The sequence below is a fragment of the Cupressus sempervirens genome, chromosome 4 (genome assembly GCF_028749045.1).
Source record: "Cupressus sempervirens isolate cs-2001-9-10 chromosome 4, ASM2874904v1, whole genome shotgun sequence".
In the NCBI taxonomy this organism is placed as follows: domain Eukaryota; kingdom Viridiplantae; phylum Streptophyta; class Pinopsida; order Cupressales; family Cupressaceae; genus Cupressus; species Cupressus sempervirens.
The window spans coordinates 728,001,994-728,025,909 of NC_143121.1; the positions used below are offsets into that span (position 1 = coordinate 728,001,994).

Here is a 23,916-nt window from a genome sequence, read left to right on the forward strand (position 1 = left end):
TATTAAGCACATATTGAGCACATATTGATTATGTATAGATAAAAGCCATGATTGGCATTGATCTATACATAGTTGATTCATACATAGTTTATGACTTGACTCTATTTAATGGTATTGCATTCATCTCTCACAACAGTATACTAGAACTCATTACTGGCAAGAAACAGTTAGAAAGTTTAGTTATTCATTTCACTGGTATTGATCTCTCACAGCACTATACTGGAATTTATTAGTGAGCACAAGTTTATGACTTGGCTCTATTTAATGGTATTTCATTAATCTCTCACAACAACATACTAGAACTCATTACTGGCAAGAAATTGTTACAAAGTTTGGTTGTTCATTTCAATGGTATTGATCTCTCACAGCACTATAGTGGAATTTATTAGTGAGCACATATTGACTATTTTGCTAAATAGATTTAAAACAAACACCTAGAAATTGTTAGAAAGTTTAATTTTTCATTTCACTGGTATTGATCTCTCACAGCACTATACTCGAATTTATTAGTGAGCACATATTGACTATTTTAAAAACAGATTTGAAACAAACAGTTACCACATATATTGACTATTTTAAAAATAGATTTGAAACAAACAGTTATGTTTGAATGAACCAAAAAAACTTAAAAAAATCCAGTATGCAAAGGTGGGTGTGAGAGGAGAACCGTTTACCGCCGCCGTTGTTCAAAGTGGAGAAGAGAAATCGCAGAAAATGGCATAGTCACACACCACGGCCACAGGAAACCCACAAACCAGAAACCCTCGCAAACCACGGCCACAGAAAACCCACAAGCCCAACAAACGCAGCAAACCAAAAGCCCTCACCTTCGCACAACAGAGCACGAAAACAATACAACCGTCGTCTTCCAAAAAACCCAATTTGTTCTTCCAAAAACCTAAGGCGGATTCGGCGGACCCGACGATTTATTCAAACGCATTCATAAAAACCCAAAACCTGGTTTTCATTTCAACTTCCACCTATTTCTTGGAAGAAATTTCTTCCAATTTTTGAGCGAAATTGGCAGACAAAACCCAAAACCGGGTTATGCGTTTGATGAACCAAACGCCATCGTTTTCTTCCATAACTCGATTTTGGCGCTGAAAACCCTATTTCGCGCCCAGTATTCCCGTAACCAAATGAGGCCTTGGCTACGTTTGCGTGGTTGGTGGCGGAGATCATAGCGAGGCTTGAGCACGTCGTACACGCCGTGGAAGAGCTCGCGGCAATGGCAAAATTCAAGCCTCACAATCCTTTGACGTCGGATCAGGAGGCTTTAATCATAACTAGTGTTGCTTCTCCCCGTAGTTATATCCAGAGACCCAGTCTTGCAAGAACGCCGAAAAGATGTGTACATATCAACAATGTCGATTGATTTTTCCCTTCAATTCACACACTAATACAGGAGTCAATTTTTAACATCATACACTAAGGGAAAAATTAAGCTTGCCAAAAACAAAGTCAAATGCTATGGTTGCATTATTAAATTTTATGTATTAATGATTTACACTAGTCTCATTTTTGTCTCTCTCACAATTGTCATATCATCTTGCTAACACCATGAGATACTCCTAATGCCAATCTTTCTGAGAGGAGCACATATCTTAACTTCACTATGCATGTCTAATCGAATAATATTATGATTACACCAAATAATCAATTTACAAACGATATACACTATTATGACATTGATAAATTTTTGAAAACTTTTTAAAGACTAGTTGTTACACCTACTTCCAATCTTGTTTGAGCAGATGTCAAATAACATTTTTAATTTTCACTTCTTTCTAATTTACTAATATCAATCTATAATACCTTCTATTCTTATTTATTATTATAATTATAATCTCATCACATACTTTTATATCATGATTATTCTTTATTTGTTTTCACTATCTATATCTACATCTCTATAACTCTTGATATTACCTCTTCAAGACAACTACCTCTTATGTTCCAAATATCAAATATATGTTTATTCATGACCAAAAATATTTGTAGTAATGAACAATATTTATTGAAAATATTTCAGATTATAAAACATCGTTCTCTTCTTTCATACACTTTTCTCTAAATATATCAATATCATTCTTCCTTCAAATATCTGCTTTATATCATCATTTATTTCATGATATTTACTTCTAGATTTCATTTATGGTTATATCTAACTATATTTAAAAGTAAATTTAATTATTTTTATATTTATTATTAGTTATTATTTTTGCTTTAAAATAGAGTAAAGGAATCTCAAACCTTTCCTTTTACGTGAAAGTTGGTGTGTAGAGTGCTTGGGCACACTTTTTTAGCACAAACAAAAGGTTTGCACTGCAACTACTGCCACCTACAAACAAGACAATGGAAAACCTTAAATAAATAGTAAATATTCAAGTTTTGAAACCAATTGTTTTAAATAGTATGAATGATTTGAATAGAAAGATTTCTAATGACCTAGGGATTCATATTTTATAGCTATATAAAGCGCGCACACAAATATTTACATCCACACATTTGCAAATGTTGAAGTAAGTCATTATTAATGTGTATGCCAACGATTTCATGTGTTCAAAAGAAAAAAAAAAAAAAAAGATTTGAAATGTTGAAAAATGTCATAGTTTTTTTGAAACTTATAAGAAATTGAATAGGTTCCTCCACAAGGAAATTCATAACAAAATGAAAGACATAATTATTATTTTTAATTATAATAATCTCTTTGACTAAAATATTATTTTTATTTTAATACATTTGTAATTGATTAACGTTTCATGTAAAATAACATTTTTCTCAAAATTATTTTCTAAGTCTTCAAACCTCATTTTTATAATACTAAATCTTATATTAATTAATTAATTTAAATCTATTAAAGGCTTTATAAATTAAAATTTAATTTTAATACCTAGAATTACATTATTAGGACTTTTGTTAGGGTTAGTTTTTTATTGGGACAAGGGTTAAAGTAAGGATTTAAGGGTTAGGGTGAGCATTAGGGTTTGACATTTAGGATTAGGATCATGGTTTAACATTCATAACAAGGTATTAGGGTTAACCATTTAGGCTTAGGGTTTATCTTAAGATTTAGGATTCAAGGTTAGTCTTTTACATTTTGTATGAGGGTTCAACATTTATGGTTATTATTACGTTGAGCGTTATTGTATGGGTATGCATCATAGTTAAGATTGGGATTTATATTAAGGTTAGGTTTAATAGTTAGAGCTAGGATTTAGAATTAGGGTTGTATATTTAGACTTGATGATTAGCAATTAGGATTAGGGTTTAACATAAGGATTGGATAATGGTTTAAGGTTTATCATTTAGGATTATAGTTTGGATTTAGAATTAGGGTTTAGTTTTTTGGATTATGATGTGGTAATTGGGATTAGGATTGGAGTTTATTATTTAGGGTGTAGCATTTAGAACTAGGATTACAATTAAGGATTATAATTTAAGATTTATTTAGTAATAAATGGAAATAGGATATGATATTACATCATGGTTAGTATTATAGTTGTGAGTAGTGTTTGAATTACGATAGAATTTGGGTTAAAGTTCAACATTTAGGATTATGATTCAATAATAAGGGCTATGATTAGTGTTTGATAATAGTGATCAGGACTTATGATTTAGGATCATAATTTAGGGTGGGATTAGGATTAGGGTTTAGCAAATGGGATTTGGGGTTGGAGAGACTTAGACTTAGGTTAAGGTTAAATATATAATTTTTAAAAAAAAATATTAATCATAAACCTAACTACAATTGAACTATAATACAAATTCTCACCATAAACTTTAATGAAAAATATTAATCCTTATGCTTACATAAATTTCACCTTTGATTGTAAGCGTAATAAAATATCATAACCCTAATTTATTTAATATTCTCACTACAATTATTGTTTGGGTGTTTGAGATCGGAGTTAAAATTTAGGTTTTTGTATTTAGATCATAGTATGCATTATGGTTCTAATTAGGGACACATAATAGTAAATTTTAGTGTCAAGGTTAGTGTTTATAATTATGATCAACACTTAGATTTTACCATTAGGATTATAGTTAGAATTATTTTTAGGTTTACTATATTTAATAAAATTAAAATAATTGAGAACACTATCCACCTCATGTATACAATTATGTAATGTGTCTTATTTTTTTTCTCTATAATGACATTGTGCATAAGTTAAATTTTGTGTAATGTGTTTTCTTAGTTTTTATTTTTGGTATTTTCCTTAAATTTGGGCTTACTTATTAGAGTTTAATTCCACTACACTTCCCTCACACATGTTTATAAACTTCCTCCAATTAATCACTAAGTTGTGTTAAAACTAAATTAAATTTTAGCTACTTCAAAAAATTGTAGAACATATATATTATCCTTTTACTTATTTTTAATATTTATCCTAGAAATAATGAAAATGATTAATATGTATTTTTAACTATCATATAGTATTCCTATTTTTTTTTAATAATTAGATATCTAAATCATACACTGTCTACTCTAAATACTTATTTGAAGTACTTTGTTACCAATTTTAGGGACCACCTCAAATTGGTCGAGCTATATAGTTGTCAACTGAATGAAAAGTACATGTTTTCATTTCAAAAATTTCACAAAAATTGATAAACTTATACTCATTCTTACTTTTGATCTAATTTTTTTAATAATAAGATAAAGGATAAACTACATACATAGCATAAAAAACTTGAAGTACAACATCAAAATAATGATTACTATCAATCATGTAAGAATATTAAATTTGAAACCAAGCCATGTAATCTCATGAGTGAATCAAAAAATAAATAGTGACAAGTTACAATGCTTATCATATAAAAAAAACCATCTTGCTGATAACAAAGAATTAACAAAATGATATTGTTTCACATGAAGGACTAGTCCAATGCACCAAAATTAATGTTGCTAGTTTTTTCTTTATTTTTCTCAAAAGCACCGATAAGAGGATCTACACCTTGAGGAGGGTAAGTGGTAGTCTCCCAACTTGGGCCTACCTTGTCCCACTTCATTTGGATGGCCCCATTCGCTTTCTAGATATCAATGACTCTCTTTAGTGAGCTATCTTAAAGCTTCACATTCTTCCTAATTTAGCATGTTTGAATAAATGTCAAAAAAATGGACGAGTTGTATACCATCCTTATATACAATCATTATTCCCTCATTAATGTAGATCATGAAGTGGTCCTTGAGGAACTCTACAACCATAGATACTTGTGACATGATATTGAAGAAGGTGAGTTTAAGCATAAACCTAGTAAGTTCCCTCTCGATATTTTGGAAGACTTCATCATTCCTCTTTTTCTGAAGATACAAAATCACTTTAGTAGATAGAAAAACCTAGAACTGATTAAGCACATTGTCAAATTTATCTACATGACTAGCAAAGACTAGTAAATGGAGTCAACAAAAGGTAAATCGTGCATGAAAGCATTGAAAAGAAGGGAAGCAGAACATTTTTACTTTAGAGCATTCAAGATTTGATGGATTTATTTTAAGCCCCAAAATGGAAGCGTTTTCACATAATGTTCATTTACATTTTAAATGAAGTGTCCATCGCACTGGTTTAGTTTTTAATAGTTGCCATTCAAGAGTGGATTTTCTTAATTAAACTATCCAAACATTCCAATGAAAAACATTATAATATTTAGACATGCATTCCATGAAAAAGCAAGAATGGTTCATTTTTAAGCTTTTAAACATGGGTTTTCAAGAAATCATTATAAGAAACTTGCAAAAAACTGTTAGTATTTTGCTCCCACAAATACTTGCAACAAAAAAATATTATAGGTTTGCCACTGGTTGGTCAATCCAGCAAACTCGTGGGTTTAAACTACGATCCCACAATGCAGGATCGAAGCTAAAAGGTAGCGGGATTGGAGTGAAAAAAATTGGTGAAACTATGAAAAAATGGGTCGTGAGAAGAAAGTAACAGGGAAATCTTGCAAAACGATGATCGCATGGGTTTATGAGGACACTTTCCCACTGAAAAATTTATCTATGGGTTCGATAGTGGAGGAAAAAAAGTGGGGTATAATGATTGAATAAATAGGTGAAACATTCCTATAGGTTTTTACAGCGATCCTATTGGTAAAAATTGGCATTCCCATGGGAATAGGGTCAGTGGGAATGAAAACTCGGATGTTTTTAATGGCACGTAGTGGTGGGGTTTGGGGAAAAGGGTGATTTCTCCTTCACTAGGTTGTGTTCCCGTGGGTTGAGGATCACGATCTCACAATTGTGGGTTTGCAATTTTGTGGTTTCGGGATTGCAAACCAGGGGTGCTAAAATATTGGTGAAACTAGAATTTGATTTTATGGCCAGGAGCATAATTCTTGGCAAGGGAATTTGGTGCCTTCAAATTTTTTTAGAAGAGCACCTACATCCGTAAAAGACACAAAATGTTAGTTTGGTTAGTTCAAACATGAATAAGCAAAAGTGTGATTATAGTGACCCGAATGCGGACTCCCATTGGGTGTGCCAAAATGCATAACCTAATCTAGTAGTGTAATATTGAATACTAACTAGTAAAAGCATTCACAAAAGTAAATAAGTAAAAACTTATAATAAGACGAGGTTACCACCAAAAGGAAGGCAAACAAAGAATGGTAAGCTGCTTAGGTGTAACCTATTATGACGTGGATATGTCCCTGATGGATAAGGAATGTATGATGATGATGTACTCAAGCTTCCAATGGGTGGGGGTTTTTACCAAGTGTGTAGATGGGTGAGAGTTTCAAAAATGGAGGTGTGGATGTATTTCAGCATTATGATGGTGTAAAATGGCTATGATGTAGTAGTCAGTGGGGCATTATAAGTTTTCATAAAAGTGGATTGATAGATTGTGAGAGGGATGGGCTTTATTTATAGGCTAAGGGGTAGTGAAAGGCAGGGCCAAGATGCAAGGATGGAAGAATGGTGAGGAAGGGTTATGATGCTTTCAAAGGGAAGCACATGGATTGTGCTTGTTTAGAGCCAATAGGGAAGTGACACTTGTCACAAGGAGGATCAGTGTGAGGGGATGGGATAATGGTTGGTCAAAGGGAGTAACGAGGGAGGATGAGTGTGTAAGAGGGATGGAAGAGGTATTTAATGGCATGCAAGAGGTATTAATGGTATGTAAGAGCCATAAATGCTCTTGGATAGGGATGGAAGAGGATAAGGGAGGCTTTTTGACTTTAGCTTGGGTCAGCAAGTCTCAACCCTTGCTTAAAGTTGTGCACATGTTTAGGAGGGGGATTAAACTTAGTTTAGAAAGGGGATTAGGGGGCAAGTGGCTTAGCTTTGGTGGGGTGGGTTAGTTAGGTGGCCAAGAAAGGTTAGTATGGGTGGATGAGTTGGATTAGGGGTAAAGGTTGGGTTTAGGGATATTTTTAGGTGTTTGGATAATTTATTTAATAAAATGGGGGATGTGGGATTAAATTAAATAGGTTTGAGGATTTATTTAATTTAATAGAGGAATATGGATTTAATTGATAGATTGATTTTGGGTTATCATTTGATTTTATCAAATGGACTATAGTCAATTAAATAAATAAATTAACTAGGGGATGAAGACTAATTAATTAAATAGTAAATATTTAATTAGTAACATCCTAGGAGACTAATAAATAAGATTGTTGGAGTTGAGGAAAGCCAACTCCGAAGACGCCAAGATCACCTGCATGCGAAACCTGTCAAAGAGAAGCCATAGAAGGGAAGAGCATGGAGCATGGGCAAAAAACCCTAAACGGACATGAGAGACACCATGAATGCAAACACAATAAGAAAATGTATTTACAATAATGTGATGCGATGATGATATTCTTACAATGAGAGAGAGCCTGAATATAAAGAGCTCATGGAAGCTTGTAGAACAAGCTAGAAGGTGGTAGAAGATAAGTGTGACAACAAGAAGGGAACAAACTCCCGTGTTGTCAAAAACTAACCACTACGTGCATTAAATACAAAAGTATTAAATAAATGCATGACCTAAGTAAACTTAAGCAATAGAATAAATAATTAAATATTAATTATTTACTCTAACAAAGATTACCTACTGATGTAAATAGATTTAGGTGTCTACAGAATTTACTTTTGAATTGGGGATGGATCCTATGAATTTTCTAAGAAAGTTGATGCATAACCCAAACGATATTTCTCGTCCAAACTTGACTCAAGCATTTTTTGCGAAAAAAAAATGGGGAAGACACAAGAGCAATGAATACTAAAAAATCCCTCAGCTTGAAACCCGACATCATACTATACTCATATTTGAATGAAAAATGATTGCACCTGTGAAAAAGGACTTAGGGATTTTTATGACCACAGTGAGACAAGAAACATTAAAAAATTTTGACTGCTGGGAAAACAAAGGGGCCTTAAACATGACAATCGACCCTTCATTAATTGATTTCAAAAAGTAACTCAAAATTATAACGTGGTAAAGGTTTTCAAGAGTTTCACCTAGGGTTTTATACTTAGGAAACTTTAATGGACATGGAAACAAGTAGAAATCCCACCCTATCAACAAAGTTTGAGCATTTTATGATACAAATATTAGATTTTGCACTTTACTAGAATAAGGGCCAACACCCACAACTACTATTTCACCCTTTTAAATAATTTAGGTTTAAGAAATGAGTTTTCTTTCCTTTCTATCAGCTCTTCTCTCTCACTCATAGTATCAAGGCTCATAGAGAGAATCCACATAAACCCATTTTGCGCCAAGGTTTCATGGTTTTAATTTATGATTACATAGTGGAAAAATGTGAAATTAAACCTTGCGAGGTCCTTGGTGTTTAATAAGGATAAAAGCTCGAAATTCCATTCTAGCAATAAAGGTAAGGGAAAAGGAATTATGGAAGAGTTGGGTGATATTAAGAGTGAAATGAGTAAGAGGAAGAAGAAAAATATCGGTTAAAAGGATACAAAAATAGAGTTAGAAGGTGAAGTGAGGAGGATGGAAAGATATTGAAGATGGTGGATGATGGGGATAGTGAGTATTTTGGTGGTTCGATGGACAAAATATACAAGCCTCTCAATAATTGTCCTTCCCCTATTTCATCCCATTCTCATGACAACCAAGGCCTTTCTCAGAATGACATGGAAAAGGAGGAAAAAGTGATTAATCAAGAGGAGAATGATGAGGATTTTGATAAAGAGACTCTCCATCTTGACAAATTTGTGGATAATGTGAATCATGATGTGCACAGTTCATTGAATGCCTCAACCCAAAAAGGGGATCAATAAAGATGTTGAAAGTCAAAGAAAGAATTCCAACAGAAAGAACATTCCTATAACTAATATGGTGGACACGGATGAGGTTAATTTGAAGCTTTTGGAAGATGAGCTTAAGGATCTTAGTGTTGAACCTTCCTTGGGTGTTTTGTAGATAGTGAAGGCAATTTCCTTGAACACATTTTGTATGGAGAACTAGTCATTCAATGCTATTAAACTCTTGAATATCAATTATAGGGCCTTAAATGCTAAGATGGATGAAATCTTAGGTAAATGCAACATTGCGTAGAGAAAGAGAATTATAGGGAATCCATTAAAAAGAACAATGCTATTCTAGCATTGATAGAAAGAATTGAGAATCTAGAAAATACTATGAATGCGAGGATTAAAAGTTTTCAGCATATTTTGGAAGCTACCGTTGAATGTCTTAACAAGACACAAGGTAAAGTGGATCAGAAATTGAAGAATCTACTTATTCTAGAATTAGAGGACCCAAAGTGTTCGAATATATTCCACCAATATAACTTTTGGTGGGGGGGGGGGGGGAGGGGGTGTTGAATTAGTATTTTGTGTGACATAAGGCAAGCCTCTTGCTCATATTGTATCCCAAGAAGGAGTGATGATTTATCTAGGCAGAGTTAAAGTCATTCAACAATTAAGTCTTTCATTGAGTAAAACTAGAGTAAAGTCCTTCTTTGGTCAAGTAAATTTCTTGAGGAGATTTATGCCTGACTTGTCTAAAATAATTAAATGTATAGTTGATATGATAAAAGAAAATACAACTTTAAAATGGACTGATGTTGGGAAAAGACTTTTGAAGATATCAAGAGTTCCATTGTCAAAGCCCATGTTCTTGTCCATCCTAACTACACTAAAGAATCCATTATTTATCGTTATTCCTTAGAACATACTATGTCAACTATATTGATGAAAGAGAATAAAGAAAGAATACAATCTCAAATTTCTTTGATGAGCATACCATTGAAGAATCAAGAATTGATATACTCATAGATGGAAAAACATGTATATGCAATGGTGAGAGCCCTTAAATTTGTTAGGTTTTATGTGCTACATTCTCATTCAATAATATATGTGTGGAACATTCTCTTGTACAAAAAAGCAATTGATGGAACATTTTTGAGATGTGTGGATAAAGAGCAATAGGTAAAATTGTTGACATCTTTTCATAATGAAGCATGTGGAGGACAATTTTATTCTACTGTTACTGCATTTAAAATTTTGAGGTGAGGTTATTATTGGCCTTACATGTATAAAGATGCATATAAGTGGGTGGTTACTTGTGAGAAATGCAAGATGTTTGCTGGTAAACCTCAGCTTCCTATTCTACCTCTTAGGCCAATGGTAGTTGAAGCTTCTTTCCATGAATGGGGTTTATATTTTATAGGTCCACTTAATCCTCCTTCTAGTCAAGGACACTCTTACATACTAATAGCCACAAATTATTTTAGTAAATGGGTTGAAGTAAAGCCAATGAAGAAGAATTCATCAGAAGTAGTATGTGAAATCCTTAAAGAGCATATATTTATTAGGTTTGGAGTTCCTATAAAATTGATAATGGATAATACATCTTACTTTTCCTCTTTATAAATTATTGGATTTTGCTATTATAGTGGTATTCAAGTTGGACATTCCTCTGACTATTTCCCTTAAGGAAATGGGCATGGTGAGTCTGGTAATAAGAATCTGATTAATATTTTAAAAAAATTGGTCTCAAATAATCAAAAAAATGGGCATAAGAAGATTCATGATGCTTTATGGGTTGATAGGACCACACCTAAAAGGGCTATTGTTACCTAAAAGGGCTATTGGTATTTCACCTTTTCAATTAGTCTATGGAGTGGAAGCTAATTTGCCACTAACCTTAGAGCTTTCTATATGGAAATTAAAGACTATGATTAAAGAGGATGATTTAAAAGATGGATTAGAGAAGAGGATCTTGTAACTTACAAAATTGCAAGTGGAAAGAGAAGAGATGGTTGATAAAATCACTGAACACTAGGGAAGAATCAAAAGGCTGTTTGATAGAAGAACAAGGCCTAGAAAATTTATGGAAGGTGATTTGGTGTTGCTATGGGATAAGAGACATGAGCCAAGAGGTATGCACTCTAAGTTTTAGTCTTTGTGGAAAGGGCCACTTTAGATCATTTAAGTGAATCAGAATAATTCTTTCAAATTGGAATATCCCACTAGAGAAACCCTACCATGTTCCTATAATGAGAAGGATTTGAAGTTGTATCAAATGCAAAATTGAAAGTAGATTAGGTATCATGCAGTTTGCTTTAGCTTAGTTGCTTGCTTTCTTAGGTAGTTTGTTGTTTTTTTCCTAGTTTAGTTTATTTTTTGGTTTGTTTTGTTTTTAAGTTGTCACCTTTTGTGCAAAACCAAAGATTTTTGGATTTCCTTCAACCATTATCATGCTTAAATACCCAGCCAGAGTCAGCTGTTGCCCAAGTTTCAGTTCATATCTTTTTACTTCAGGGTTTTGGAGTCAAGTCAGGTATCAATGTTTCAAGTCTAGGTCTATATTTCCAATAGGATTATCTATCTTCTCATCATTCCTTCAAATGAGCTAACTGAATGCAGAGAATCATATGAACAATGCATCAATTCAAAGCTAGGTGATTAGGGTTTGAGAGGTTTTATGTGTCATCTCGATGAGAAGAAGGTCTATACCTTCTATTGATTTGTTCCTAACCATGGTAAACACAAAGATTCAACATTATGTTATGGTTTCCATAAAAGACATTGCAGATAAGAAAGATTAGTGAGCAGAAGAAGTAGTTCATGCAGAAGAAAAGATTCAGAACCCTTCTAGAGTCAAAATATGAAGATAAGAAAATATGCATCGTCGATTTAGTACATGAACGGTTCATATTCAATCATAATAAGCTACATGGTGGAGAAAATTCAAATGAATGAAAGAATGCACACTATTGGCCAGTTGACAAGTCAAATGGTTTAGAAGATCAAATCGAGATGATCGATAAAGACCAGATCAATGGATGAAGTTTTAATGATGGAAATATGAGTATTCAATGATGCATCTTATTCATTGTCAGATCAAAAGAACATCTACACTCGTCACTATATCATTATGAAAAGATGATCATGCTTTAATCATTGCAAAAAAGCGATAGAAAGACATGTGTCCTATGGGCCATTACATTTAACGAAGCAAAACTAGGTCAATGTTAGATCCTCCAAGTAATAAAATAGTTCCAACTATTCACCATGGTGTACCTAGTTGGAAAGTGGACCCGCATCATAAAGAAAATAGAGAATTAATATCTTTTATTTTTGCCATCAGATCAAAAGAGAGATCAACGCTCATTGTTATGTTGCTATAAATAGTTACAAGGAAAATAATCACAGTGACATAATGATTGAAAGATACGTGTACACAGAGGGACTCGTGGAGGAAATTTTAAAGAAAATTTATAATGTTTTAATCATGATCATTAATTTAAGATCGATGGTTAGTGTTAAAAAATGCAATGACCATTGGAATATGAAATACACAGGTTTGGTGCAAAATAGTAGACTATGAAGAATTAACAATTTTCTACAAGTTTTTCTGAGATTGCATGAAATCGAATAGTCATTTCCTATTTTCATAAACACCATGGATTTAGAATCATTGATGGATAAGATGCCACATATTCATATGACTAGATAATTTCACATTTTATTTCCTTTTCTATTTTGTGACTGTTGCTCTGCTAAACTGAAGGATATCAAGAAACTATAAACAACCTTATTTGAGGATATAAAGGTTGCCAAACTTGATGGTGAATTGGTCTATAATTTCATTTATCCTATTTTCTTGTCATGTTTTATTGTCCATGTATAGATTAGTTCTGCTTTAAGAGTTGAAAGAAAATCATATGTGGCTCTGTGGTTAACATATGGATTCTATTTCATTTTGGTAACTATAGTGAAGGTGATTCCATTTACTTTCTTTATATATGGTCTTGTTTATCCTCTTATTAATTTCATCTCATATTAGATAGGTTCATTGGGAAATGAAAGATAAATTTATCTATTAGTTATTGGTTGGATTCCATTTCATTCAAGGCTGGTAGTGAGAGCAATTCCATTTTCCCTCATATGCATATCTCTTCATTCCTCTTCTACATTTTGATGGTTAATCTACATTTAGAATAGAAGTAAGAGTTAGAAATATTAATATAATCTACTACAGTCATTCCATTGAGAGTGATAGGTTATTCAAATCTATTTTGCCTAAATTGTTTGTGCCTACAAACAATTTGGTTATCTTTTACCACTCTCAAGTTAAGAGCTTATAATGTCAAAACCTCTGATCTCATAAAAAAAAAATCATTGCATATCATTTCAAATCATAGGGAATTACACCTAATCATTCAGAGGGTAATGATAGAATACATATACTAACCCATTTTTTGGTAAACATGTTTTTGTCTCTCCAAGCATTGGGTATCAAAGAGTTAGGATTTTAAAATCTAATAGGAGAGAAAATTGTTAACCAATAGTATTTAAAAAGTAAATTAATCTAATATATCTTGTAAATGGATGAGATCATATTATGTTAGATTTAATCTTGTAGAAATTGTAGGATATGTGCCCAATGATTTTGTTGAGAGGGAAATATGAACTTTGAAGTAATTCTTGCAAGAAACACTATATCAAGAACTAAAATTTTTGTAGGACATGCACAACATGAACTTTTAGAAAATCCTTTAAAGACTTCAAGGAAAATATAGTTTCAAGTTTAAAGCTAGATCATGTCATTGATAAAATAGGATCATTAGAATTATCCATACATCTTCAAAATATGACTTGGGCAATAGTACATTCATGAGACTAACTACTTTTTTAATAGCAACATACATAATTGTCATTGCTTCATTCAAAAGCACAATAAACATTGGCAATGCCTAAGGTGTACACTCATTTTCAAGATACATTAACAATAATATAGATAATATCAATTTTATGCATTATATAAAGTACATAACAAACGAGTTTCTAATTTGAGCCACTCAGTCATTTTTAGAATATAATCTGTTATTAATTTAAAATTACTTAACACCTATTTTAATAGAACATTTGCAGGAACTAGAAAACCATTCAAAGGAGAAACAATATGAAATATTTCCTAAATTTCTTGTGCACATCATTTTTTTATGTTCAATATTTATTTTCAAGCTATAGATGCAACATAGTTCTATATTCTTTGTCTATGACTCTTTAGATGAACACTCGAACACATACATTACTTTATGAAACTTTACAATTTATGAATATGTCACCATTACTAAATGTTCAAAAATTTTAATGTACGATTTGACTCAACACTTACCCCAAAACCCACCACACTAGAGGCAAGAACTTTGGCGCTTACACCCCTTGTTAAGATCTATCATATTCAATAGTAGTATATAATAATAATATATGATGGTTAAGTTTTGGTGGTGTTCAATTTAATAGTGGTATTGTATGAAAGTTAAGTTTTTGTGTGGTATTCTCCTTACTAAGGATCAAACTCTAATAAATAAAATAGACATATTTTTTTTCAAAAATATTATTATTATTAATATTAGGGTTTACATATAATCTTAATTGAAAAAGTGTCAAAAATTTATACAGATATAATTGAATGTCAATCATTAATTCAATTTGTTAGATTTAATTTTATAATTAGAAATTGAATAATATCTTGATTGTAATTCAAAGAATGTTAGAAAAGTTATAGATTTTTAGAAACACTATTAAAATAACTCAAATTTAGTCATTTTGATAAGTCAGCCTAAAAGGTGACACAACTTTGTACTTTCACCCTCTAACTCCAAGTCTAGAGAAAGTGAGGAGAAAGGGAAACATGGGAGGAAAAAATAGAAAAATAAGAGGTTCCAGTGCATCAATGATGATGAGGAGGAAAATGCTACTAAGTCCCCCCTGATGATGGAGGAAGTTTAGTCATTATAAAGGTATATCTCATGTTTCAACTAGTTTCAGTTTGGACAATCTGGATCTCACAGGTTGTCCAACCTAGCCACCCATATAAAAAGCTGTGAGATCTAGCTTGTCCAAACTGAAACTAGCCAAAACATGAGATATATCTTTATCCTGAGAAACTTCCTGCATCTTTAGGGGGGATTTTGTAACATTTTCCTCCTCCTCATTATCGATGTACTAGAACCTTCTAGCTTTTTTGTTCTTTCCTTGCATGTTTCTCTTTCTCCTCACTTACTTTAGAGTTAGAGTTAGAATCTAGTTCTTTCAGGCTCTCATTATTTTTCACTCTTTTCTTCTTATTAAGGTTTGAGACATCTCTATGGGAATGTCTCCCACCCCTAGTTAATTAATTCCATCCTAACCTCACCTACTTCCACACCCTGAAATGTCTAAAATAAAATAATTTAAAGTTCTAGTATTACATCAGAGAAATGTGGACATGTGGAAGAAAAGTAAGAGGAAATAAAAGATAGCTTGGAAGAGATTGATTGGGATTTTGTGTCTAAGGGGATTGGAAAAAAAGGAACCCATGATGCTAAGTAGGAGCAAAAATCTAGGAGGAACTTCTATATTGAGGAACAACAGGGTATACTCCAAGATACTGCAAAAGCCTTCTCAGATATAAACACCCATGTTTTGGCTACACTTGGTATGGGCATGGAAAATCTCATGAGAAAGGATGATAACCTAGGCACAAATGATAATTCATCCATGACATCTACTTCCCCTCTCAAGAGGCCTAAGGAGGACCCCCTTATTTCCCCTCCCCCTAAGAAACCCCCTGTCAAACCCTTGACCCCTTTTACTTGTCCCATGCAACCCCTTGTTCAAGACCCTGACCCACCCACCAATTTGGATCAAAGTACTTTCAAATAGGTTGAAGCTAAATTGAAGACATTGTGGACCAAGATGAAAAAGCAAAAGAACCTGCTAATTTATTTGAATATGAGGTTCACCACTTTGGTGGATTTTTTGTGTAAAGTTTATGCATTTTGTAGTAACCATTCTTTAGCTTCTTCAGTCAGGGAAGATGGGAGGTAAGGTGGAGGAAGATGAGGAAAGCACCTAAAGACTCTATAGGTTCCAATTAAATGACATGTTGAATGTGCGACAAGGGAAACCAACCCCCTGATGAGAAGAAAGAACAACTACCTGGCCTCATTTTGTGTTAATTTTTTAATATTGTTATGATGGTTAAACTTTGATCTTGTGTGGCCAATATGGAAACTTTTTATATGAACTTTAATGTTGGTAGCCTGATTAATTTTCTTGTTGGTAACTTGTATGACACTATAGACTATAATGATTTTGATAGTAGATTGACAAATTCTTGTAGGTACTTATTTTTTCTGATAATGGGCAGCTAATTTGTTGTTTATGATTTGGATCAGTGAGCCATCCGTCAGGTGATAGTGTTTCCTTTACTATGGTTGTTCTTATTGGGCTAGTCATCCATTTTGGACTGCTAGTGTCATACATAATAAATGTGACATCAAATATGAAACTCCTTTAGCCACATAATAATATTTGATGGTAAGGGGATGATTGCCTTCTTAGGCATAATAAATCATATAACGCCTTCAAATTAATCGCATGAAGTTGGACTATATTATCTTGGATTGTTAAGAATATATTCAACTATTATTTAGATTAATTTAGACTAAAGTAATTTTTTTAAGATTTAAACTGAAAATTTATTTTAATTATGTATTTATATTTTTATAAAATATTAATAAAAAAATTCAAATACTATATCTCGAAGTAGTACAAAAACAATCAAAATCTATGATCTAGCTATTGGTTGCGTATATTATTTATAGATTTAATTTTGTAAGATTTTTGCACAAACTATCTCATCCAATATTAGAAATGGGAATTATGACAAGACAAATGACAGATCATGCAATTTGATATTGAACACCTAGAAAAAAAATCATCCAATAAAATCTAAAAGTAATAGAAATTACTCTTTAAAGATTCTTGTAATCAAGAATCTATCACTTGATAATTATTAAATCTAAAGTCCCTTACTCGATCCCACTTTATAAGCCATTCTTGGCTTACATGGTAGAATAAAGTCTATTATCCATCATACACAAAGTAAGAAAAAAGAAAAAGAAATCATTCAATTTCATCCAAATTTCGAAAAGAACAATCCATAGAATGGAATTTAAAATTTAAAATTAATATATATTCTTATTTAGAAAAAATGATAATATAAAATTTCCCTATAATAACTTTCAACGAAAGACGTTTAAATTTTATAAGACTATATATTTGCATATAAAAATAATTTTTAAATTTTTTTTTAATAATAGCCTTTTCTATTAATAATTAATAATCTAACAATACAATTCACCAAAAAAAAAAACCGAAGATGCAAGATCACCCACCCAGAATTCACAAGTATCATCTCCGTGACAATGAAAATAAAGTAACTCAATCATCTCCCTCTCCCTCTCCGTGACAAGTATTATCTCTGACATTAGTAAAACAAGAAATGCAAAGGCCGATTCATTCGAGAAGCCGAGTTTTTTCTCTTCCATCTTGTAAGGCAACCGCAAGAAGAAATGAACGGTTTAGAATTTATAAGATCTGCTTCCTTACTACAATTGAGCTCATTTACAAGGTGCTCCAAGATTTTAGCCAGGTTGTTCTTCTTTGGAGTTTCTGAGTGCTTGTGTAACTCTTCGGACCAAGATTAAATTACATTATAAATCAGGTTGGTTGGATCTCCTCTACTTGAAATTTAAGCTCTTGTATCTAAAATTTGATTGAATCGATTTTGTTTACCATGGCATCTCTTGGCAGCGGCGAATGCAGAACTAACATCAGTACGTCTAATGAAGAAATTAGCTACAATGAGTCTCGAAACGGGGGATTTCTAAGAAAAATTTGGTTAAATATAAGCAATGTTTTGATGGGGTTGTGTAGAAACATAATGGATGTTGGAAGAGAGGATCCCAGAAGGATTACGCATGCTAAAAAAATTTGGGTTGGCATTGTCATCAGTTTCGCTGTTATTTCTGTGGGATCGATTATTCCGCAGGGTGGGATTTGGTAACCATGCAATTTGGGCAGTCATGACTGTCGTTGTCGTTCTCGAATTCTCTGCGGGTATGAGTTAGTTTAATTTAATTGTTTCTAAAGCAACCATCTTTTTCACCCTAATCGACTAACATTTAGAATGGATGTTGTTGCTGCTTCAGCAGGGGCTACCATGAAGAAAGGCCTCAACAGAGGAATTGGAACCATGGTGGCTGCATTTCTTTCCTTCCTCGTTTGCCACGTGTCAGAGAAGGTAGTGCGAGGAAAGGCGTTTGTGCTCTCTTCATCGTGGGTGAGTTTTTGTGCTCTCTTGGAATCACCTTGTTGCATTCACCAAATCTCAATTAGTACTCCACTACGCTCATTTTGCAGGAGCGGCTACCACGTATGCCCGTTTCTTTCCTTCCCTCAAGAATAAATTTGACAATTCCACAATTCCATTGTCAGGAAGTTACAAGGCTTGGGGAAATCTCTGCAGGGTAAGAAAACCGAACGAAAACAATTGAGGTTAAAAATCCTTGTTTTGATTGGGATGAAAGCGTAACATTTTCTTCAGCGTAAAATGTGTGTTTTTCGCAATGGGCTGTTACAGATGAACTACTAGTACGCTTTGATTGGTGTGGCTTGTTATCAGCTCGGTAGATTAAATTGTTAAAATATCCGACTAATGTAATGGGCATGATATATTTGATGCCAGGATGCGTGGATTAATATTTCAGCGGATGCCGTACTGATGAGGTGGTGGAAGATGAGTCAGAAGATATCATACACAGAGGATACAAGTCTGTGCTGGACTCAAAGGCTACCGACGATTCTTCGGTAAATCGAAAAAATATCTAGTTTTAGAAGAAACTAATTAAGTGGTAGCCATGACAACTTTTGACATTAAAGAATGTTAAATGGATCGTCTGAAAGCAGTGATTGTACATATTAATTGCAGGAGGCATTCGCTAGGTGGGAGCCAAGGCATGGTCTGTTTCAATGGTCGTTAGGTTTTCTTACCCTGCAGAGATTTCCCCAAGCCTTGTAACCTCCTGACAGTGGAATTGTGAAGATCCTCGCCAGCCCAGGCGGGGAAGATGAGCAGACTTACAACCAAACACACTCCACATCCGATGAGTATGGTGGCGAAGCGTTCGTATACCATGCGTGATATATTCTCCACTCGATATCCAGAGACCGTTATCATGCTGAATGTGAGCAGGAATATAAGCACTGCATAGTCAAATTTATTCTTGAGGGAAGGAAAGAAACGGGCATACGTGGTAGCCACTCCTGCAAAATGAGTGTAGTGGAGTACTAATTGAGATTTGGTGAATGCAACAAGGTGATTCCAAGAGAGCACAAAAACTCGCCCACGATGAAGAGAGCACAAACGCCTTTCCTCGCACTACCTTCTCTAACACGTGGCAAACGAGGAAGGCAAGAAATGCAGCCACCATGGTTCCAATTCCTCTGTTGAGGCCTTTGTTCATGGTAGCCCCTGCTCAAGCAGCAACAACATCCATTCTAAATGTTAGTCGATAAGGGTGAAAAAGATGGTTGCGTTAGAAACAATCGAACAAGGGGTAAATTAAATTAAACTAACTCATACCCGTAGAGAATTCGAGAACGACAACGACAGTCATGACTGCCCAAATTGCATGGTTACCAAATCCCACCCTGCGGAATAATCGATCCCACAGAAATAACAGCGAAATCGATGACAATGCCAACCCAACTTTTATAGCACGCGTAATCCTTCTGGGATCCTCTCTTCCAACATAGATTATGTTTCTACACAACCCCATCAAAACATTGCTTATATTTAACCAAATTTTTCTTAGAAATTCCCCGTTTCGAGACTCATTGTAGCTAATTTCTTCATTAGAGGTACTGATGTTAGTTCTGCATTCGCCGCTGCCAAGAGACGCCATGGTACACAAAAGCGATTCAATCAAATTTTAGATACAAGAGCTTAAATTTCAAGTAGAGGAGATCCAGCCAACCTGATTTATAATGTAATTTAATCTTGGTCTGAACAGTTACACAAGCGCTCAGAAACTCCAAAGAAGAACACCCTGGCTAAAATCTTGGAGCACCTTATAAATGAGCTCAATTGTAGTAAGGAAGCAGATCTTATAAATTCTAAACCGTTCATTTCTTCTTGCGGTTTCCTTACAAGATGGAAGAGAAAAAAACTCGGCTTCTCGAATGAATCGGCCTTTGCATTTCTTGTTTTACTAATGGCAGAGATAATACTTGTCACGGAGAGGGAGAGGGAGATGATTGAGTTACTTTATTTTCATTGTCACGGAGATAATACTTGTGAATTCTGGGTGGGTGATCTTGCATCTCCGGTTTTTTTGGTGAATTGTATTTTTAGATTATTAATTATTAATAGAAAGGGCTATTATAAAAAAAAAAAAAAAAAATTTATTTTTATATGCAAATATATAGTCTTATAAAATTTAAACTTCTTTCGTTAAAAGTTATTATAGGGAGATTTTATATTATCATTTTTTCTAAATAAGAATATATATTAATTTTAAATTTTAAATTCCATTCTATGGATTGTTCTTTTCGAAATTTGGATGAAATTGTATGATTTCTTTTTCTTTTTTCTTACTTTATGTATGATGGATAATAGACTTTATTCTACCATGTAAGCCAAGAATGGCTTATAAAGTGGGATCAAGTAAGGGACTTTAGATTTAATAATTATCAAGTGATAGATTCTTGATTACAAGAATCTTTAAAGAGTAATATCTATTACTTTTAGATTTTATTGGATGATTTTTTTTCTAGGTGTTCAATATCGAATTTCATGATCTGTCATTTGTCTTGTCATATTTCCCATTTCTAATATTGGATGAGATAGTTTGTGCAAAAACCTTACAAAATTAAATCTATAAATAATATACGCAACCAATAGCTAGATCATAGATTTTGATTGTTTTTGTACTACTTCGAGATATAGTATTTGAATTTTTTTATTAATATTTTATAAAAATATAAATACATAATTAAAATAAATTTTCAGTTTAAATTTAAAAAAAATTCTTTAGTCTAAATTAATCTAAATAATAGTTGAATATATTCTTAACAATCCAAGATAATATAATCCAACTTCATGCGATTAATTTGAAGGCGTTATATGATTTATTATGCCTAAGAAGGCAATCATCCCCTTACCATCAAATATTATTATGTGGCTAAAGGAGTTTCATATTTGATGTCACATTTATTATGTGTAACACTAGCAATTCAAAATGGATGACTAGCCCAATAAGAACAACCATAGTGAAGGAAACACTATCACCTGACAGATGGCTCACTGACCCAAATCATAAACAACAAATTAGCTGCCCATTATCAGAAAAAATAAGTACCTACAAGAATTTGTCAATCTACTATCAAAACCATTATAGTCTATAGTGTCATACAAGTTACCAACAAGAACACTAATCAGGCTACCAACATTAAAGTTCATATAAAAAGTTTCCATATTGGCCACGCAAGATCAAAGTTTAACCATCATAACAATATTAAAAAATTAACACAAAATGAGGCCAAGTAGTCGTTCTTTCTTCTCATCAGTGGGTTGGTTTCCCTTGTCGCACATTCAACATGTCATTTAATTGGAACCTATAGAGTCTTTAGGTGCTTTCCTCATCTTCCTCCACCTTACCTCCCATCTTCCCTGACTGAAGAAGCTAAAGAATGGTTACTACAAAATGCATAAACTTTACACAAAAAATCCACCAAAGTGGTGAACCTCATATTCAAATAAATTAGCAGGTTCTTTTGCTTTTTCATCTTGGTCCACAATGTCTTCAATTTAGCTTCAACCTATTTGAAAGTACTTTGATCCAAATTGATGGGTGGGTCGGGGTCTTGAACAAGGGGTTGCATGGGACAAGTAAAAGGGGTCAAGTGTTGGACAGTGGGTTTCTTAGGGGGAGTCAAAATAAGCGGGTCCTCCTTAGGCCTCTTGAGAGGGGAAGTAGATGTCATGGATGAGTTATCATTTGTGCCTAGGTTATCATCCTTTCTCATGAGATTTTCCATGCCCATACCAAGTGTAGCCAAAACATGGGTGTTTATATCTGAGAAGGATTTTGCAGTATCTTGGAGTATACCCTATTGTTCCTCAATATAGAAGTTCCTCCTAGATTTTTGCTCCTACTTAGCATCATGGGTTCCATTTTTTTCCAATCCCCTTAGACACAAAATCCCAGTCTATCTCTTCTAGGCTATCTTTTATTTCCTCTTGCTTTTCTTCCACATGTCCACATTTCTCTGATGTAATACTAGAACTTTCAATTATGTTATTTTAGACATTTCAGGGTGTGGATGTAGGTGAGGTTAGGATGGAATTAATTAACTAGGGGTGGGAGACATTCCCATAGAGATGTCTCAAACCTTAATAAGAAAAAAAGAGTGAAAAATAATGAGAGCCTGAAAGAACTAGATTCTAACTCTAAGTCTAAAGTAAGTGAGGACAAAGAGAAACATGCAAGGAAAAAACAAAAAAGCTATAAGGTTCTAGTACATCGATAATGAGGAGGAGGAAAATGTTACTAAATCCCCCCTAAAGATGCAGGAAGTTTCTCAGGATAAAGATATATCTCATGTTTTGGCTAGTTTCAGTTTGGACAAGCTAGATCTGACAGCATTTTATATGGGTGGCTAGGTTGGACAACCTGTGAGATCTAGATTGTCCAAACTGAAACTAGTTGAAACATGAGATATACCTTTATAATGACTAAACTTCCTCCATCATCAAGGGGGACTTAGTAGCATTTTCGTCCTCATCATCATTGATGCACTGGAACCTCCTAGTTTTCTATTTTTTCCTCGCATGTTTCCCTTTCTCCTCACTTTCTCTAGACTTGGAGTTAGAGGGTGAAAGTACAAAGTTGTGTCACCTTTCAGGATGACTAAATTTGAGTTATTTTAATAGTGTTTCTAAAAATCTATAACTTTTCTAACATTCTTTGAATTACAATCAAGATATTATTCAATTTCTAATTATAAAATTAAATCTAACAAATTGAATTAATGATTGACATTCAATTATATCTGTATAAATTTTTGATACTTTTTCAATTAAGATTAGATGTAAACCCTAATATTAATAATAATTATATTTTTGAAAAAAAATAGGTCTATTTTATTTATTAGAGTTTGATCCTTAGTAAGGAGAATACCACACAAAAAATTAACTTTCATACAATACCACTATTAAATTGAACACCACCAAAACTTAACCATCATATATTATTATTATATACTACTATTGAATATGATAGATCTTAACAAGGGGTGCAAGCGCCAAAGTTCTTGCCTCTAGTGTGGTGGGCTTTGGGGTAAGTGTTGAGTCAAATTGTACGTTAAAAATTTTGAACATTTAGTAATGGTGACATATTCATAACTTGTAAAGTTTCTTAAAGTAATGTATGTGTTCGAGTGTTCATCTAAAGAGTCATAGACAAAGAATATAGAACTATGTTGCATCTTTAGCTTGAAAATAAATATTGAACATAAACAAATGATGTGAAAAATAAATTTAGGAAATATTTCATATTGTTTCTCCTTTGAATGGTTTTCTAGTTCCTGCAAATGTTCTATTAAAATAGGTGTTAAGT

At 33.1% G+C, this 23,916-nt stretch overlaps 1 protein-coding gene and 1 pseudogene across 1 annotated transcript in view; one reads left to right on the plus strand and one right to left on the minus strand.

Annotated features, from left to right (window-relative positions):
• The window catches only part of LOC149563367 (aluminum-activated malate transporter 14-like), a 32,308-nt gene extending 13,182 nt beyond the window's left edge, over nucleotides 1-19,126 (plus strand). The window contains exons 6-9 of the mRNA XM_089828138.1: nucleotides 18,288-18,355; nucleotides 18,451-18,578; nucleotides 18,734-18,765; nucleotides 19,006-19,126. Of these exons, the coding sequence (XP_089684264.1) occupies nucleotides 18,288-18,355; nucleotides 18,451-18,578; nucleotides 18,734-18,765; nucleotides 19,006-19,126 (349 nt within the window). The remainder of the gene's footprint in view (nucleotides 1-18,287; nucleotides 18,356-18,450; nucleotides 18,579-18,733; nucleotides 18,766-19,005) is intronic.
• Nucleotides 19,127-19,274: 148 nt separating this feature from the next.
• LOC149563368 (aluminum-activated malate transporter 12 pseudogene) lies at nucleotides 19,275-20,202 on the minus strand (annotated as a pseudogene).
• Between the last annotated feature and the right edge of the window lie 3,714 nt (nucleotides 20,203-23,916).